At 38.1% G+C, this 15,521-nt stretch overlaps 1 protein-coding gene across 5 annotated transcripts in view; it reads left to right on the top strand.

The window, feature by feature from the left end:
* The window catches only part of kcnma1a (potassium large conductance calcium-activated channel, subfamily M, alpha member 1a), a 225,451-nt gene that overhangs the window by 188,731 nt on the left and 21,199 nt on the right, over positions 1-15,521 (top strand). For 3 of the 5 annotated variants that reach the window (XM_036574033.1, XM_036574032.1, XM_036574031.1), the window contains exons 19-22: positions 4,162-4,255; positions 12,311-12,434; positions 13,102-13,326; positions 14,529-14,721. In XM_036574033.1, coding sequence (XP_036429926.1) covers positions 4,162-4,255; positions 12,311-12,434; positions 13,102-13,326; positions 14,529-14,721 — 636 coding nt within the window. Of the gene's footprint in view, positions 1-1,042; positions 1,340-4,161; positions 4,256-12,310; positions 12,435-13,101; positions 13,327-14,528; positions 14,722-15,521 lie in introns of all 5 variants that reach the window. The other 2 variants (XM_036574028.1, XM_036574030.1) reach the window with 1 other exon arrangement.

Here is a 15,521-nt window from a genome sequence, read left to right as displayed (position 1 = left end):
TTTTGTTGAACACATTTTCTCAGATGAACATACTTAAATATGCTATTTTTCTGCAAAATTTAGTGCACTGATTCTTTTTATGTGCTGAGTTTAACATATTGGAAAAAGATAAAACATAAAATATAAAATGTGCCATAACTTTTTTAGAGGCCACATTTTATCTTTTCAGTTTGTATCCCCAGTATGCTAAATTAAGCAAGAAAGAGTAATTAAAGTGTTTTCTCTGTGGAGGATATATACTTATTTTTTACTTAGAAAATCAACACAAAACATGTCATTTGATATGTAATTTAAAGCATAGGCTGTTGTTTTAAACCAGTGCAGTGTATGTGAACTATTTTCTGCTTTTTGTGTGTAATTCAGCCGTTGAGTTCATTGAGAATGTAAAGTTAGTGCAATTATTAATTCTGCAGTAGAAATACTGTACATTCCCTACCTGCTGTCTGAGCTGATTCACTCAGACTGTTATCATGTCTAGTGTGCAGTGCTTTGTTCTGTTACGTGGACGAGTGAGAGGGAGGAAGAGTGCTTTTAATTAATTCATGCTTAGTAGCAATGGCAAAGCAAATGTCATATTGAACATTTCACTTTAAGTGCATGCCAAGTGGTTAAGTGGTATTTAATAAAACCAAGGTGTCATCGTCAATTATTTAGAAATGTGATGGCAGCCTTTATGGCGCAAAACCTCAGCTCTCCAAGCTTAAATAGTAATCAAAGGGGAAAATAAATGGTCCAGCAAAGGACAATCACATTAACTTTTATTTTCATACTTAAATATTTATTGTTCGATTCTCAAGCAGTATGGCAATTAATAATGGATAATAAAATGTTTTAATCATACAATGTATTTTGCTTTGCTCTTACAGCAACAATGGCATGAGTTTGCAGGGCTCAAAAAATATATTAAGTTAAACATTCATTCCTACATGTATATTGAATATATACTAATACAGAAAACTAATCATTTTCAAGCATTTCTTTTGTGTGTGAGCTGGAAAAAGCACCACTCCTCTCATTGTTTTTATCTTCCATTGTTTGACAGTAAAGGAGGAAGTTAAACCTACTTTTCAAAATCGCACAATTAAAGTGGCCAACAGCATGGCTGTCCCGAACGCGCTGCCCAATGCTGTGGGTAGCAGCCTGCAGCCTGTGGTGGAGCGTTCTGTGGTGGCCTCTGTGCCTCTCGTTAATAACCGTAAAGGAAGCCTCCTCCCTCCGGTCCCACCCTCGCGCCGACGCCTCAGCCTGGCTGGCCTGAACCGGGCCCGCAGCCTGCCGGGGAAATACCGCTACCACCCCAGCTCCTCCACACTGTCCTCCACGCACTCCCCCACGCCCTGTAGGTGGCCCCTTAGCAGCCTGCATCAGACCCCCAAACACCACCCTTCCACCCTGCAGGCATGGCTGCATGCATGTAACACAGTTTGCAAACTAGGGCTGTCACGATTACTCCGTTCAGCTCTGTTACTCAATGAAACAAAGCAAAAAATCGTTGATTAAAATGTAGCTTTTTTTGTGAATTGGCAGTGATTAGTTGGCAGTTTGCAGTTTGTTGATAATGTGCATTTTAGATTCTTTGACTAGTCTCTTTTGGAATGAGGACTAGAGCTTTGTGGACACATTTTAATGCAGTTTTAACAGATATTGTTTTATGTTTTTGTATAATTTTCTCTATCTTTCTCTTGTGAAGTATCTTAGAATCTGTACAAGGCTATACAGCTAAAATATTTTAGTTGTTTACTTCAGTAAACTTTTATTTTTTTGGCCTTTTTTTTAACTCTGATTACTTGAATAACTGTCAAAGTAATCGGTAGATTACTTGATTGCTAATGTTTATGTTTAGTAAAGACAGCCCTGCTTGCAACCTACTTGGCCTCGCCCTCCCAGCACTGCGTGTGTATTTGTACGTATGTGTGAGAATGCTTTGTAGCAGGAGTTGCCGGGAGTGTCCGAAGGAACAGAATACATTGGAACCTATACTGTACAGTGGACGTGGCCAGATTAAGTTCCACACAAAACGATTTCTGAAGTGTAGGCAGGACGTGGACTAAAGGAGCTGTTCCAGAGCTGCTGTGCTGCGAGTAACTCACGTATTTAAAAAGTTGCATCAGCCCATCCTGTACTGAAGCCAGTGGGGACAGGTGCCTAGCCAAATTGTCTTGACCATTGATAAGAGGAAAGAGAAGCAGCTATTGATGCCCATGGTCTGGAACAGCAGTCGCACTTTGCCGGACTGATCCCATTTTGATTGAAGTTGTAAAAGTGCCTTAATGTAATTTGGAGCAAGCAGAGACTTGCTGAAGCGGCCATGCTGCAGGTAGAGTTATTTCATTGTTAAGCCTCTTCCTGAAGGGCACTGCTGTAGCTCGTAAATCTCTGCAGCCTAATTTGGAGGTGCAAGGGCAGCAGTGTGGCCCAAGCTTAGCCTGGCCACTCACTCCTCACCCATAATAGGGAAACAAGGGGCTATGCTGTGGCCGACTTTCAGGGAGTGATATTTTGAAAGTTGATTAGTGTTTCATATTGCTCTGGCCATTGTGAAGTTGCAAATGTCAAACGATGGCATTTGGTATATACCCCGACAGAGCATTTTTAATTTGTCTTTTTTCATTAGTTCAATTAGTTGACAGAGAAATGAGAGCAGTATGTAGGCTGCTCGTGTTATGGTGGCGCTGCTTGCGGTGTTTGCATATTTTTCACTAATTCTGTTGCTGTGATTTTGAACTCTAACTGAAGTGTTTTTGCAGGTTTTTGGTTTGAATATGAGTAACATCAGTGACCTACTTTTAAATCTGCTCTCATCCTCAGATACACACTGTATACAGTTGTATGCAGAAGTTTGGGTGCAATTGGTCAAATGACAACATGAAAAGGTTTGGGAATTTTTGAGGTTTTGAAAATAACTACACATCCTCTTCAGAGAACATACATTTTTGCATTTTAATGCACTTTTTATTTGCTGAATTGAACACTTGAGGGTAAAAATAAACCAAATTGTGCAAAAGAAAAAACCAAATTGTGCAAAAGAAAAAAAAAACATTTTATGCTTTACTTTTCCAAATATGTTCACCTCAGCAAATACATAGAATTGTGCATTGCATTTGCACAGGTGCCATGTTTTTGCTGTTTTCCTGTAGAACATCTGTTAACTTGTTTACACTTAAAAATCAACAAATCATGTAATTTGGCCAGGGGTGTCCAAACCTTTGCATACAACTGTAGCGCATATCAGATACAGTTCAGTATAAAGTACTAATCAAAGGTATCAAAGTAGTTAAACACTGTAAGTATTCATAATGTATTAAATAATATTTCTGTGGTCACTGTGGAAATATTGCTAAAAGGAACTGTTATATTGATTACAGTGAGTGCTGTCTAGCTTTGTAAGTCATAGCTTTAGATGTGCTATGGAAATGCATCCTACTGCTATTTTAGCTTGTAACGTGCCTCAGGGTGTGAGAAGCCGATGTTGACCTTCAGGCATCTCCACTCTTGTGGATGGTATGATCAGTAGCAGGGGTGCTTGTGACTTTCATGAGCCCCTCAGTAATTTTCTGTTGGAGTGGTGTTTCAGCATGAGATGGGTGAGCTCAGTGGGCTAGTTGAGTGCTCATGGCATGGAAGATATGTACATAGAGCAGCCCCCACTCATCACTTCGAGCTGCAATGATGTGGATTGATTTTGCCATATAGTGATCCATTAGAAAACATGATGCAAATTACGTTTTTTTCTTTGCTTTCTTTCTTTTTTCTCCATTCTGTTATTGCTCCAACTCATGTCCTCCACGCAATGTCAAAGATGTAGAGAATTGTCTTAAAGTACTGATGCAGACTGCTATAGGTCCATACATGCATATGCACATACACCTATATATATGCACATAATCTCAAATGTACTTTTACAAATGGAGCAGAATGAAGGGCTAAATAATAATCAGGTTCAAGTCTTAATGAGTGTCCTCAGTGACTTTTCTTGCTTTTCCTGAAATGTACCTTTTGTCCCTACTAACAGTGTTCTCTTTCTATTTTTGGAGGTCTTCTCTGACTTCTTTTTGCTGTGATTGATTGAGTGTTGGCTTTTGTGTTCTTTAATATGTCATCTCCAGCACACGTTACAATCCCTGCTGTCCACAGTCTGACACTCTTTGCATGTGTTTGCAGTCGAAGATGAGCATCCATCAACGCTGTCACCCAAAAAGAAGCAGCGCAACGGAGGCATGCGAAATTCACCCAACTGCTCGCCCAAAATGATGAGGTAAGACATTGATTTCAAGACGCTCCCCTCCAGCCTTCAAAAGCAAAAGAGAGAGTGAGAGAGAGTGAGCATGGTGGAGAGACAGGAGGGATGGTGGTGGGATGGTGGGAGTAGGAGGAGTGGCGAAGGAGAGAGGGAGAGTGGGAGCGAGGGAGCGAGGGAGAGGAGAGGAGCCCTCTAAGGCTCAGGCGTTTAAGCTGTCAGCCTGTCAGTGCTTAATGATAGAGCTGAAATATTTCTGTCATGAAAGAGGCTATGAAAAGCTGTTTGAAAAATACTCTCGCTTTAAAGTCTCAGCTGTCACCCCCCCAGTCTCGTCCACATGTAGTTCTTAAACAGCGGTGGCACTAATGACAGCGCCAACCAATCAGAGACGCCCGCGTGGTTACTTAGCCTCAGGCTCTTCATCTATTGTAGGAGCCCCAGTGAGTAGTGTTTTTGGTTCTTAAGGCCATATGTGAGATGTATCATCGCAATCAAAAATGAATTCAAATATTACCTTCCTTTTATCCTGTCCGGAGGAATTATAATGCTGCTAATTGATTTTGACTGATAAAAGGGCTTGCTTTCTGCCCATGTGGCCAGGAGACAGAGACTCATGTGCAAAGGCTTTTAAAAATGCAGAGACAAGGTTGTCCATTTCAGATTAGCCAGCAAGATCGCAAAACTAAAGATTAAGGAAGACAACGCAACTCGCCGCAAAGTTACACTACCATATAATTTAGTCTGTTGATTTTTTAGGATCTCAAATATAAGTCGTAGTTATCGTTGACATATTTGTTTGTTTTTTTGTCAAGTATAGATTGGTTTAGAATACACTGGCATGTATAGAATACCATACGCCTCTACTGAACTAGTAACAAATAGTTATTGTCTACGTATTTATTTGTTTTTGTCATAAACACATTGGTTTAAAATACACTGGAATATATAGGATACCTAAGATTTTACTAAACTAGTAATAAGTAGTTATTTTTTGTATTGTCACTGTTCAAGGAAACGTATTTCCATTTTTTTCACATTTATTTCACATTTTTTTCTACTTCATTTGAACACAACACCTGCCCTTTACTGTGTGTAAAAATTTCATGATAATCAGACCAGCAGAAATTCTCCAAAATCCTTGGAATAAAATGTCTTTACATCAACTTACATTAAAGTAAAGAATGTTTTTGGCCTTTCCTGTAGTTACTATTTTGGAGATCAATATTGTATATATATATATATATATATATATATATATATATATATATATTTATTTTATTTATTTTATTTTATTTTTATTTTTTTGTCCTATACAAATTGGATTAAAATACACTGGAATAGATAGAATACTTCTTCTGATCTAAGTACTGCCTTTAGCCTTATCTAATTTCACTAATCCAGGCACCAGTGACTATTCCACATACATGCCCACCACACATGCCCGATTCCCCCTACAAATCCCCCCAAAAAGTAGCAGTTACACAGACTGTTACTTACAGTACACTGTCAGATGCACAGAGGATCTCACCCTTTAGTACGTTTTTCAAGCAAGAATGTTCAATATGCCCTTGGTTATAAAGACCAAGCTGGGGAAGAAAAAAGGAAACGAAGCACAGAAAGAAAGAGAAGGAAAACCTGGCACACTTCCAACGATGTGCCTGCTTAGAAGGATGTTTAGTTTTCAGTTCTTAACTTAAAGCGTGGAACAATTTTTCTGTGCTGAGTTGAAGGTCCCTGTTTGCAGTGTAATGTATGCATCTCCTCTTTGATCTGTGAGTGATAATAATTCTTGGGAGTTATTTACCCTGTTTTGAAATGCTTCAAAGCGGTGTCAAAGTTTTCTGTGCTTTAGGGTGCCTCTGTGTTCAGCTGGCTCTTGGGTACTGGATGACAGGTCCTCTGTTCTAGGTGTAGGCTTTTCAAGTCATAGCCCTGCAGCAAAACATCAAATTACCGAACGCAGCCTTGCGGACGTCTCCAGCCGCTGCCCACACTGTCTGTGTACCATATATACATGTATATATTAAATACTTTGGTTTCAAAAGGTGCATTTTATGCACAATGAAATGTGATTGTTTAAGGTAGCCTTAGGGATACTTTATTCTACAAGCAAGGGAAGGAAAAACAGCCTGCGTATACCATATCAAGTATGGGTTTTTACAGGCTTCTGCGCCTCCAGGCCGTCGTAAATAAATAATGATCAACAGATTGGCTGTGGGTTTTTGAAAAGCATGCCTTTGTCAGTTTGCATGATGGAGAAAATTTTCAAAGCAAGAGGCTCCTTTCATAGGGTGCTGGAGAGGGATTGGGGGAGCCAGTGACTGCCAAGTGATGGGCTAGAATAGCTAAACACTGTTTGAAAAGCAGCTAGCCCAGCTCGGAGGGCAACTTCTGCTTTGGTTAAAACTGCCTCTCTTTCGCTCTACTAAAGCACATATAGGCCACTGCTCTGGACATGCCAATTAAAAGCGTAAACTTGCTTTCATTTAGAAGCTACACAGGATTTTTATGGGGGGAATCTTCAGCTGAAGCGCTCTTGTCTTTTTTTTACAAGTGTTCAGTGGAAGCGCTGAGCCCTCAGTGGTGTCTTTGGACTCTGATGGAAGAAAAGAGACCCAGCTGAACAGGAACGGATCGAAACTTTTGCTGAAACATTTTGTTTCTTTTATGTAAATAAAGCCGTCTCTGTGTGTTTTTTTCCATTGGAAACAACACTTAGCCGATGAACGGGCGCGTCAGTGCACCTCGGCGCGTGCTTCTTGACGAAATTAACACTGTTCACACAGAGTTTATGATGGGGCACAAGACATGTCTAATTGTGGGAAGTCACAATGCATTAGCCGCGATCCCTTAGCTGCAGCAGTAATGTCATGTTGCTAGCTTGGAGTGGCGTGGAGCAGAGGATTGTGCTGGTGACTGTCAGGCTGTGCTGACAGTGGGTGAGACGTAGCTATCTTGGCAGAGGTGCGCAGCAGCAGTCAGCGCGCTGAGGAGAGATTGAAGTGACAGGGGTCCGTAGAGTGAGTGGTGAAACATGCAGCATATAATGAAATATTCAGTCAGGGTGTAAAAGCACTAAATGCTTTCACTGTTATTAGCACCTGCCCACAGCCTCATATCGTCTGCGCAAAGCCAGCATGCTAATTGACACGTTTTTGATGTGATATTTCAGCAATCAAACGCCGTCAAAATGCAGAGTGAAAGGGGGGGGCTTCAAAGAAACATCACTGAATGAACCTACTTAGGAGAGACAGACAGAGACAGATAAAGAGACAGAGAAAGAGAGAGAGAGACAGAAAGAGGTAACAATGCCTTGTTTTCAGTGTAATAACAGTTCCCATACTATATTTTGCTTTTAATTGAAACAGTACGTGCTTGGACTGCTCATACTGATGCAAATCTATCTCTCTTTATGCAAATACTGGAAGCAAAGACAAGGTCTCATCATTCATTACTGTACTAATTAATAGGGGGTGGTCCTAATGTAATTTAGAACCCTAATTTAATCCCGTGTTAGTAATGATGTGTAAAAGAGCGAGGCGTAATAGATATGCCGTTCTGTTATTTCGCGGACATGAAATAACAGAATTGAAAAAGACAAGCATTTGCCAGCATACGTACATTAGCATGAAACTCTGGAATCATATTATTACATCAAAATAGGTTTGATGCAGATACAAAATATGAAATTATTCTAAAATGGTGCAGTGCTATGTAATTCTATAGATTCCAGATCATTAAAAAAATTATAATTTTACATGTACCCAAAATTATGAATTGAGTATAAGACAGTTAAGACAGCTGTGTAGCTTAGAGAATGTTAGAATAAAATGAATATGTAATGTAACTCATATTGGCAAATCCTGATGCAGATACTTTGTTGTCCAATTCTGTTTAAATATTTGAACTGAAATCACCATAAATAAAATGGAAAATAATTATTATCAATTACAACTTGTTTTAAATAACAGTGAATAACACATTTAAAATACCTTTTGGTATATTTATACAATTAACTTCTCAATGTTATGTGAACAAAATAACAGAAACTATTAATCTGATACTGTAACAGGCAAGTAAGTGATGCTGTTAAAGTGAACTGAAATAGTTATGCTTAACCAATAGAAGAACAAATTAATTATAATTAATAATTATGTCAAGACATGAATTACAAAATAGATGCAGTATGACAGCAGAATTGTATCAGTATTGGTGGATAATTGCTTATAAATTGTTGGACAAATGTTTAGAATTAGCTGATATTTCAAACATTTTATTCATTTTACTGGATTTGTAACCGTAGACGAATAATGTTATTTTTCTATGTAATGCTAAACTAAGTAGATTTAGTCCCAATTTCCACATAAATGTTTACATAAATGTATTTACATGTACATCATCATGAACAGATGTGTACATTAAAAACATCAAATACTGGTATCGACTGACAGTTACCACATCAGTGCGCCTCTAAGTAAAACATATTTTCCTGTTCAGTTACGGCTAAAGAATAAGTATCTAGAACTAAGCTTTATCAAGCGCTGAGGCTTCTGGTTTTGGTTAAAACTCATGTATTAATGTACTGCATTTGATTAGACTTTAGCCTTTTTTGGGGTGGACCGGAGGAGGGAGTATTGCAGGAGTCCAGTCTGCTGATGTTGAACTCTCCTTGGCACTGAGTAATGTGAGTTTGAGGGAATTACTGATGAAAGCTGTATGTAAGTGTGCGCTGTGGAAGAGCTGAGAAGGAAAAGCATGTTCCCCTACAGCCATGAAGCAGAGAGGAGGCTGCACAGTCTGGCCTCAGGCTATTACCTCAAAGGTAGGCTTTCTGACCTGTTCTCTGCTCCAGTAGTGGGCTGCTCAGTGGGGTTTTGTTGACATTGTTATGGCCTCTTGACAAGTGTCCTGTGGAATTTCTCCCAAAGTGCTCTCATAAATGATAGAATCCCTAAGAAACATCTGATACGCATTATGAGACTGCACACATGAGAACTGCCATATGCTACTCCCAGAATTAGATACTGGTTTGAAACAAAAGAGGTAGAGTAATCGGGTGTGTGGTTAGGTACTTATCTTTCAGCTCTTAAAGAGTTATTAAAAACTTATTGGTAATGGTAATTGATAATTTATGCTTACAGTTGAAGTGCACCCACTAATTTATGTAACTGTCAGGATTAAAAAGTCAGTAGGATGTAATCTGATATCGGATAGTCTATAAGACAGTCAGTTAGTATATATTCTAGAGATGAGAGGGCATGGAAATTTCCTTACATTATATTAATGACAAATTTATTATTAATTTTATTGTATTACTGTAGTACAATTAAAATGTTTAAAAAGCACAGGTATTATGCTGATAAAATTTCATCGCACCCCTCATATTTGTTTAGAACATTGAAAACATCAAATATAATTTAAATAATATGAAACTACCACCAGATCTACAATTGTTTACTCTTCAGTCTATAGCTACATGCGTTGTCACAGTGTGTGCTTTGCAGGAATACTGTAGCAGTAGACTATTTATTTCCAATGTGAAAAAAAAACATTAAATGTACATGGGTGTTGGAATTACTAAAATTTGACAGTTTGATTATTGTTGAGTTTCATCCTACAGTGTATCATTAAAATGAACTGTCTTATCTCTAATTTTTACATATAATTACATATAAATGCTATTGGAATAAAAAAGCTGTGTGAGCATTTAGCAACAGTAAAGGCTATTCATATAATTTTATATAATTAAAATTACTATTTTAGAGGTTCTATGCGGTTTTGTTTTGGCAACAACAATAAATGTTTGTAGTTGTGCAGAGGATAGTCGCACAGTTGTGTTAAAGGGCCTGAATGTTCCTCATTTTATATAAAAGTGTTTGATATAGTGTGTAAACATTGACTTTTCAAAACATGCTGTTCCCCCTGCTCACATGGTTCATGTATGGAAACTAATCTGCACATAATACGTTTTGCATGTGTTGTGAGGTCACGAAAACCAGCACGTATTTATTTCTATCTATTCAGCCCACTTATTTCTATCTGTTTAGCCCCTTCCAGTCACACTGAAGTTATAAGGAGTGTTTCACCTTGGACTGCTTTTTGAAGAGGCACAATACAGGGCAGCCAATCAGTATAAAGCTAATTTACATAAATTTTAATTTTTTTTTATTTTACTACTATTACTATTTTTATATAACAAAAAACAATTTTAATGTAATAATAAGTATTTTTATTCTAAGAGCTAAAGTGAGTATGAATAATGACTTTTTGATTCATAATTACACACAAATGCTGTAAGTGAAGCTCAGGGAAAAATACAATAAAGAAGAAAGTGGGATATGGTTTATTAAAAAATATGTTCGTGTGTGTATTTGTATTTTAACATTTGTTTTTAATGCAAAAATACAAGATGAATTAAAAAAAACAACAAATCCAACCAATCAACTCAAATCGAATGTACTGTCCTCATATACATTCACAAAAGCCTATCTTCCTCTAGCACAGAGCAGCTGCTGAGCTGCTAGGAGTGCTTTTTAGGAGAGCCTGTCATCCCCTGTGCTAGATATACACCAATGCCAGTGTTAGCTTTAGTGCCAGCGGAGTAGCAGGACCTCTTTCACGGTCAGTGTTCCTCCAGATCAGCTTCAGCAACCCAGCCACGCTGATATAGATTAGCCTGTTTGGTCGTGACACTTTTCTGAAACATTAATGGCCTTCAGTTCGGGAGAGCACAATGTGATTGGGCAAATTCCTAAAATATTTAAAGTGCGGCCCTGTTAAAGCTTTTACTGTAGGGCGCAGCGCGTCAGGAGCGGTGCGGGGTAAAAGCCGGTAATTGGCGTTCCATTCTGGTGCCACTCAGTCAGTGCTCTGCTCATGCTCACTCTTTTCCACTCTGCCGCTGTCACCAGCAAAGGCACTCTGTAGGCAGCCCAGAAAGAGCAACACTCGGACGGAGTCCGCTGTACGGATCTGCCCTGACAGTGACGGACCTTGTCACCTCACTGCTGCTGCTAGGGAGCCTTTGATTAATGTCATAATTATAACATGGTACCACTTTAAAAGAAAACTGTTGGCACTGTTTACAGTAACTCTCATAAGCATGGCTTACTGTCTGTATGGTGATATTAGGTTCTCATTGATAATAGAGGCGGTCATGAGTAAAATACAGTTAGGGGCATCCAGAGTGTATACCACTGTTCACCTTCACTTTTCACAATTTTGGATTTATTTATTAACATTTTCCTCTCTTTCCTCTTTCTTATGCAATCAGATTATCTATATCTAATCTCCTGAGAAATTATATAATAACTTGTACTTGGTGTTTTGACTGTAAATTAAATAAATGAGGGGTGGTCTCTGACTTTTACACAGTACTGTGGGTGGCACGCAAAGCTCTCTCAGTATATACAGATACTAATCCTACAGTTGGTCAGCATTAATCGCTAAATTAATCAAGAGTACTTTTATTTATTTGAAATGAATTTCTTTTTTAACCTTACTTGAGAAATTTAATCAGCAACTAAAATTAGTAATTCACTAAACTTGTTCAGTACATTAAACATTTTCTTATTTTAATATTTTTTAATGAACACTAGCATATATTTAATGTGAATATCCTACTGTATGGTCTTTATTAGTATATAAATCATGTCATGGACTTGCCTTGGAAAGGAAACTAATGGTAATAGTTGTATGATGTTGTGCTGGTGAGCTTGGTAAATTAATCTCTGAAATATAAAAATGACCAGACATGTATGTAATTATTATTTTTATTCAAATGAAATAACATTAAATCACAGTGTGCCATGAATTAACTGTGAAAAGAATTAAGATTAGGACACTTCTTATGGAATAAATAATTGTAGGTTCTTCTTTCAGCGTGTGGTGAGAGTAAAGTAGGAAAGAGATCTTCAAACTGATGGAAACATGGAAATGATTTTTGTGAACTACAGGTTTATTAATTAATGTGAGCTCTGTTCACATTACATTGCATTATCATTTTTGATGGACAGATCTGTGGTCTGATCACTGTTTTTTTCTTTCTTTTCTCCTTATCCTCCTGTTCAGACATGACCCTCTTCTTATTCCGGGAAATGAGCAGATTGAGAATATGGACGTTAATGTGAAGAGATATGACTCCACAGGAATGTTTCACTGGTGTCCACCCAAAGACATAGAGAAGGTCATTCTGGTGGGTATTGTTCTAAGAAAAGGAAAAAAAGTGCAGAAACTTTGTATGTAGAATGTAAATCAATGTAAAAGATGTTAAATAACTATATATGTAATAATTACATTTAAATAATTGCATAATGTAAATCAAATGTATAGCAAAATGACAATAATAATCATAATAGACTTCAGTAAGTTAAAGGTAGGGCCCGACCAATGTGAAAATTTTGTGACTAGTACCAATTTTAAGGGACTAAAAATTTCAATATCCTTTAATATCGTTCAATTTTATATTTATATTTCTGATTTTAGTTGAATACTCTAGTTTTAGTTAAAAGCTGTTTTACTGACTGATATGATTTTGTGTTGTGAATTAAATACAACTGTTTTTACTGATCAAGTTTTTTAAACTCAAACAAGCAGCAGAAACTCATAGCCTTAAATAATTATAAATGTTTTAGCACTTTGGGTGGGGGGTTTATGAATTAAATGTGGTTACAGAATCTGTTTACATATTTTTGTTATTTTAACCACGATGGTGTTTTGTTTCAAAGTTGCCAGTTTACCAGCCTGTATGCGCTATAGTTAAAACAGAAGTGCAAGTCCAAATACCAAGTAATGCCATTTCAGTAACCAGATTTACTTTCTTTCAGTTTAAATTTGTCCCTAACAAGATTTTCTCTCCACAGACGAGGAGTGAGGCCTCCATGACGGTTCTGAGCGGACACGTAGTGGTCTGTATATTCGGAGACGTCACGTCTGCTCTGGTTGGCCTGCGAAATTTAGTGATGCCTTTAAGAGCAAGTAACTTCCATTACCACGAGCTGAAGCACATTGTGTTTGTGGGCTCGCTGGATTATCTGAGGAGAGAGTGGGAAAGCCTTCACAACTTCCCTAAAGTCTCCATCTTACCCGTGAGTGCACTGCAGAAGCATTAGGCTAGACATTCACTTCTGACAAGCCATGAGGAGACAAAAGTATTTCAAGGACATTTCAGGAAGCAGTGAACCGGATTCAGGTGTTAATTAAGCAAGAGAACAGGAGTGGGAGTGTGTTATTGTGAATAACATCACAGCTGTGGTTTGGTTGCAGGCACGATTCAAAGACTAGTGCCGTAGATCATCACAGCTGTGGAGTTATTCATGATAGCACAACATTAGTGTGTTTCACTGCTTTTGTTCAAAGGAAAGGTAAAATAAAGAAGCACCAGTCATTGTTTTCAATATCGGTATGGAGAGGTGAAAGGTGAAAGCTAACATAATATAGTGATTGTAGATACTAGAAAAAATAGCATATAGCAAATAGCAAGACTTCAAAAAAAATGCATTATATTTTGATCAGATGTGTTTTCTGCAGAAAACAAAAATACATTTGATACTTGCCTTTAAAAATCAGCAGCCTCTCAGGAAGACTTTCTTCTGGGCAGTATGTGCCGCTGGAACGGTGGCCTCAGTAGTGAACCCTCTGTCGAAAATCTACAAATTACAGTCATATGCAAATGTTTATGCTCCCGTGGAAATTACATATATGGTTGATTTTCTAAGTGAAAATAACTACATAGTTATTATATATATATTTAAGCACAGTTACTGATTATTTGCTGAATTTAACATATAGGAAAATGTGGCCTATGCAAACGTTATGGCACATGTCATATTTTATGTGCTGTTATCATATATTGGTAGAATATTTTTCAACTGCTCAGGTTGTTTGGTGGAAACTAAGTGTTGTGTAAGCTTTAATAACATGCCGGCTTGTTTCTCTAAGCAGCGTTTGCGCAGTGTTAGTCTGTGCTGTTGCAGGCCCATGCTGCTTGTGTGAAACACTGGCCCAGCTGCCTGCTTTAGAGCTTGTTATCAGTGGCTTGACTGAATATTAAAAGTGAACCCAAAACGCTGCCGTCAGCGAAGGCTACCCTTTAGATTAGAGAACATCTCCACATCCCCCAGTGCGTAGTTAGATCAACTGAATGTCACTGCCTTTAGAAAAAAAAGAATACTTGTTAACTAATTTCCCAGAGCTCCTCCCTGGCTCAATCCTTAATTTGTTTTTCTCCATTTTTGCTTCTTCCTCCTCTCTCTCTCTCTCTTTCCCTCTCTCTCTCTTTCGGCTGAAGGGGACGCCATTAAGTCGAGCTGATTTAAGGGCTGTCAACATCAACCTCTGCGACATGTGCGTTATCCTGTCAGCCAATCAGAACAATATCGACGATGCTTCACTGCAGGACAAGGAATGCATCTTGGCATCGCTCAACATCAAATCTATGCAGTTTGATGACAGCATTGGGGTCTTGCAGGCTAATTCCCAAGGTAAAGAGTGGCCTAGGACACTTCTGCACATGGCCTGAGGCGACTGGGCTGGCAGAGGGAATATTCCTCTGCAACATCAGTCTGCTAGACTGTAAAACCTGCTGATTGCTGTGTGCTTTCAAAGACAAAAGGGTCTGCCCTGCTACTAGGATGCTTAGATAAAGAATAGAAAACAAATACAGTAAAAGAGGCAATTCCAACAAGCATAAAAGATCGAAATGAACAAAAAATTGATAACACTCTGAAAAATAAACATGCCTACAAGAGTTCATCAAGTTCATGCCATAGAAAGACTGCATTTGGAATGAACCTCAACACAAAGAAAAGGTTCTAGACTAATTAAAAGCCTTATTACTACATGCATTACATTCCAGCCGAGAACCACTTAGGAACCTTTATTTTTTAAGAGTGAAAGGGGAAAAATCAGACAGTTTTGCATAAATACTGTTACCTTCTGTAATATAGTTTATTCATCTTACTTCCTAACTTGATTGAAGTGATTAGTTCTCCTTCCATATTTTCATACATTTCATAATTTCTGCTTATGTGTGTGTGATATCATCTTCCCTCTAATCTAAGCGCTGCTAAACATCCCAAATATCACACTACAGACCGTGCATTATTTGCCTCCATTAGTGGGGCTGCGGCAGATTTGTTTGCCAACAAATTGAGTTGAACAGATTGTTTATGCATTCAGATAAACATGTAACCCTCTTGTGCCCATCAGGATTCATCATCATTAAGCAGGCAGTACAAATCAGCAGCACCACTTCTTCAGCTGCTCTTCATTACGCAAATTA

Source organism: Colossoma macropomum, unplaced genomic scaffold (genome assembly GCF_904425465.1).
Source record: "Colossoma macropomum unplaced genomic scaffold, Colossoma_macropomum, whole genome shotgun sequence".
NCBI lineage: Eukaryota > Metazoa > Chordata > Actinopteri > Characiformes > Serrasalmidae > Colossoma > Colossoma macropomum.
This window is presented reverse-complemented; position numbering and strand designations above follow the sequence as displayed.